Source organism: Hyperolius riggenbachi, chromosome 9, assembly GCF_040937935.1.
Source record: "Hyperolius riggenbachi isolate aHypRig1 chromosome 9, aHypRig1.pri, whole genome shotgun sequence".
NCBI lineage: Eukaryota > Metazoa > Chordata > Amphibia > Anura > Hyperoliidae > Hyperolius > Hyperolius riggenbachi.
Window position 1 is genome coordinate 298,767,301 of NC_090654.1, and position 5,000 is coordinate 298,772,300.

The window sequence follows — 5,000 nt, forward strand, 5'->3', positions numbered from 1 at the left end:
ACAAACAAACAGTGCGTATCTTCAGAGACCCGGGATCATTTCTGTGTGTGCTGATAAGCAGGGTAGCGGAAAGTGAATGACTTGGAGAAAGTCGTTTATTCACGCAATATAAATAATTAATATATACAGACAATTATGAAAATCAACAATTATGAAAACAGCAATAGCCAGTATGAAAAATAAAAGAAGGGAGAAAATTACTTAGTTCCTGGAAAGATGTCCTTATTGTGGGAAGAATCATAAAGTCCTTGGTTTCAAAGTCCAGAGTTCAGACCAGGTGGATACCAGCATATCCTCAAGCTGGCATCTGATGAGTGCAAGATGGTTCAGTGTGGAGGACTCTGAGTTTTTGCTCCTCTCCCATTCTTATGCCCCTGATTCAGTAGGAGGAAGTGAGGGCGGGCCCACACACCCCCTTAGAACATGAGATGAGTCCTGCCCTTGTCCTGGAGACCAGAAATCATGCCTTAACCATATATGGGCTCTATCTCACAGAACCGTACAGGTCAGGGCAGATTTACTAATATTTTCAGATCTGCCTCGATGTACCCAGCAGTCTGATACCAAACATGAGGGGTGGGACCCCTGTGGTACCATTAGGGCACTGTTGGACTGCCTAACGGGCAGTCTTTACCTCAGAAGGTTCTGAAATGTGCTCAGAACCAACGCCAGGCAGGGCCCTACCTGCTCTGTTAGTTTGGAGGGTCTGCCAGCCTGGCAACACAGAAAATATGATACATATAGCCATTTATGGAATATGAGAGACCCCTGGGATTTATACCAGGTCATTCCCAGGCAAAGGTTCTTTGAAGTTGGCAGCAGCAAGCCACATGTCGGCTCCCTGCTGGGAAAAGGAGTCGGAGTGTCTGAGTTCCCTCACTCTAAATTTGGTTCTGTCATGGTGTTTGTCACCTTATACCTGATGGATGGGCCATCAGCACAGCTTGAAGCCAGGGACTCTCTGGGCCCAGGCTCATTAGCATATCAAAAGAGCCATCCTGCAGTTAAGGTGATGCTATTCCTCTGCTAAGAAGGGACTGCAGACCTCCTACACAATAAATCCAGATTCTATCGATTTGAAGCGCAATCGACGCAGAGAATCGAGTGCGATCGCTTTTCTTCACGGGCGGTTCCAGGACGCGCCTGCGTCCCCGCAATCGTCCGTGACACATGTACTAACAGCATATCAACACACACACAGCATACATGTACTAACAGCATATCAACACACACACACACACACACACACACACACACACACGTACTAATAGCATATCAAGACACACACAGCATACATGTACTAACAGCATATCAGCACACACAGCATACATGTACTAACAGTATATCAGGACACACACAGCATACATGTACTAACAGTATATCAGGACACACACAGCATACATGTACTAACAGCATATCAACACACACACACAGCATACATGTACTAACAGCATATCAACACACACACAGCATACATGTACTAACAGCATATCAGCACACACACAGCATACATGTACTAACAGCATATCAACACACACACAGCATACATGTACTAACAGCATATCAACACACACACAGCATACATGTACTAACAGCATATCAACACACACACAGCATACATGTACTAACAGCATATCAGCACACACACAGCATACATGTACTAACAGCATATCAGCACACACACAGCATACATGTACTAACAGCATATCAACACACACACAGCATACATGTACTAACAGCATATCAGCACACACACAGCATACATGTACTAACAGCATATCAGCACACACAGCATACATGTACTAACAGCATATCAACACACACACAGCATACATGTACTAACAGCATATCAACACACACACAGCATACATGTACTAACAGCATAACAACACACACACAGCATACATGTACTAACAGCATATCAACACACACACAGCAAACATGTACTAACAGCATATCAACACACACACAGCATACATGTACTAACAGCATATCAGCACACACACAGCATACATGTACTAACAGCATATCAACACACACACAGCATACATGTACTAACAGCATATCAGCACACACACAGCATACATGTACTAACAGCATATCAACACACACACAGCAAACATGTACTAACAGCATATCAACACACACACAGCAAACATGTACTAACAGCATATCAACACACACACAGCATACATGTACTAACAGCATATCCGCACACACACAGCATACATGTACTAACAGCATATCAACACACACACAGCATACATGTACTAACAGCATATCAGCACACACACAGCATACATGTACTAACAGCATATCAGCACACACAGCATACATGTACTAACAGCATATCAACACACACACAGCATACATGTACTAACAGCATATCAACACACACACACACACACAGGTACTAATAGCATATCAAGACACACACAGCATACATGTACTAACAGCATATCAGCACACACAGCATACATGTACTAACAGTATATCAGGACACACACAGCATACGTGTACTAACAGCATATCAACACACACACAGCATACATGTACTAACAGCATATCAACACACACACAGCATACATGTACTAACAGCATATCAACACACACACAGCATACAGCATACATGTACTAACAGCATATCAGCACACACACAGCATACATGTACTAACAGCATATCAGCACACACACAGCATACATGTACTAACAGCATATCAACACACACACAGCATACATGTACTAACAGCATATCAGCACACACACAGCATACATGTACTAACAGCATATCAGGACACACACACAGCATACATGTACTAACAGCATATCAGCACACACACAGCTGAAGAGAAGGGGACTACACTCTCCCATACCGCCCATTCTCCTAGCGAACGTTTGCTCCCTCCCAAACAAGGTGGATGAACTGCTCCTTCTGCTTGGCCACAAACTTTCGCTAAGCAGGAACACCACAGTGCTCTGCTTCACGGAGACCTGGCTCAACAGAAACGTCCCGGACAATGCCGTACAGATGCCAGGCTATCTCCTTTTCCGTGCAGATCGGGACCAAGAACTCTCTGGGAAGTCGAGAGGTGGCGGCATATGCCTCTACATAAACTCCGACTGGTGTACCAACATAACTCCCCTCAGCAAGTTCTGCTCCCCAGATGTGGAACTCCTAGCCATCAACTGCAGGCCCAGATACTCACCTAGGGAGTTCTCCTCCTTCATTCTGATAGGGGTCTACATCCCTCCGGATTCCAACATCAGGAATGCCCTGAGATCACTGAGTGACTACATCTCGGGGTGGGAAACTGCTTTTCCGGAGGCCCTCATCATTATCTTAGGGGACTTCAATAGAGCAGATCTGCGACAGGAGCTGCCCCACTTCCGTCAGCACATCACCTGCCCCACCAGGAACCACAACACCCTGGACAAATGCTACACGGCCCTCAGAAACGCTTACAAGGCCACTCGGGGCGCTCCCCTAGAGAACTCGGACCACTGCGTGATCCACCTGATCCCCACTTACAGAAGGCAGCTCGAGATGACAAAGCCCACCACCAGATCTGTTAAAAAGTGGACCGTGGATGCAAAACTGAGGCTGCAGGCATGCCTGGAATGCACCGACTGGTCGGCCCTGGAGGCACCCACCTTGGAGGAATGGTCAGAAAATGTCCTCTCCTACATTCGCTTCTGCGAAGATGCATGCATCCCAACCAAAACCTTCAAAGTCTTCCCAAATGAAAAGCCCTGGTTCAACAGCAACCTACGACGTCTTCAGAAAATCAAGGAGGAGGCCCACAAGTCGGGCTCCCCAGAAGAGTTCAGGGAAGCCAGGAATTCCCTGAACAGAGAACTGAAAGCTGCAAAAAGGACCTACTCTAACAAGGTAGGCCTCAGCCTTCAGTCCAACAACTCGCGGGAGGTCTGGAAGGGTCTCAGGGCGGCCACGAACTTTAAGCCCCCCCTTCAACCAGCAGCCCCCAGCTCCCAACTGGCGGAGGAACTAAACGAGTTCTACTGTAGATTTGATCTCCAACCCAAGCAGCCTGTGGCCCCAGCATCCCAGCCAGTCCTGGATCCCTCGGCACCCACGATGAAAGATGCTCGGGGCCCCCCAGTGGTCAGTGGCATCCCCGCTCTGACCGCAGTGCAAGAGGAGGACGTGCTACATCACCTTCGCAGACTCAATCCTAGGAAAGCCTCAGGCCCGGACGGGGTGTCCTCACTCTGCCTGAGAACCTGTGCAATCCAACTAGCTCCCATCCTCACCTCTCTCTACAACAGATCCCTATCAGAAGGGGAGGTCCCCTCCTGCTTCAAAAGGTCCACAATCATACCAGTCCCCAAAAAACCAGGGAACACGGAGCTCAACAACTTCAGACCTGTAGTTCTGACCCCCATCATCATGAAAGTATTCGAGAGGCTAGTGCTGGCCCACCTGAAGCACTCCACCAGCTCCCTCCTCGAACCACACCAGTTTGCCTACAGGGAAAACCGATCAGTAGACGATGCCATCAACGTCAGCCTGGAACACATCTCGGAACATCTTGACAGACCAGGGGCCTATGCTAGGGTCCTTTTCCTGGACTTCAGCTCGGCTTTTAACACCATCTGTCCAGACATTCTGATCGACAACCTTGCACATCTTGGGGCAGACTCCCTCCTCTGCAGATGGGTAAAGGACTTTCTCTCCAACAGAACACAACGGGTCAAGCTTGGCAGTCGCATCTCCAGCGAGAGAACCACCAACGTTGGTGCACCGCAGGGATGCGTGCTGTCTCCACTACTGTTCTCTCTGTATACTAACAACTGCACCTCAGCCTCTGACTCTGTCAAAGTTATCAAATTTGCAGACGACACCACGCTTATCGGCCTCATCGACAGAAACGGGGAGGACGCTTATCGAAATGAAGTCACGAAGATCTGCACTTGGTGCAAGGACAACAATCTCGTTCTCAATACTGCAAAGACCATGGAACTGATCGTGGACTTCCGAA

The 5,000-nt window shown here is 47.8% G+C and overlaps 1 protein-coding gene across 1 annotated transcript in view; it reads right to left on the minus strand.

The window, feature by feature from the left end:
* SETD3 (SET domain containing 3, actin N3(tau)-histidine methyltransferase) overlaps window positions 1–2,880 on the minus strand; it is a 134,438-nt gene extending 131,558 nt beyond the window's left edge. Inside the window, exon 1 of the mRNA XM_068254991.1 lies at window positions 2,874–2,880. Coding sequence (XP_068111092.1) covers window positions 2,874–2,880 — 7 coding nt within the window. The remainder of the gene's footprint in view (window positions 1–2,873) is intronic.
* Between the last annotated feature and the right edge of the window lie 2,120 nt (window positions 2,881–5,000).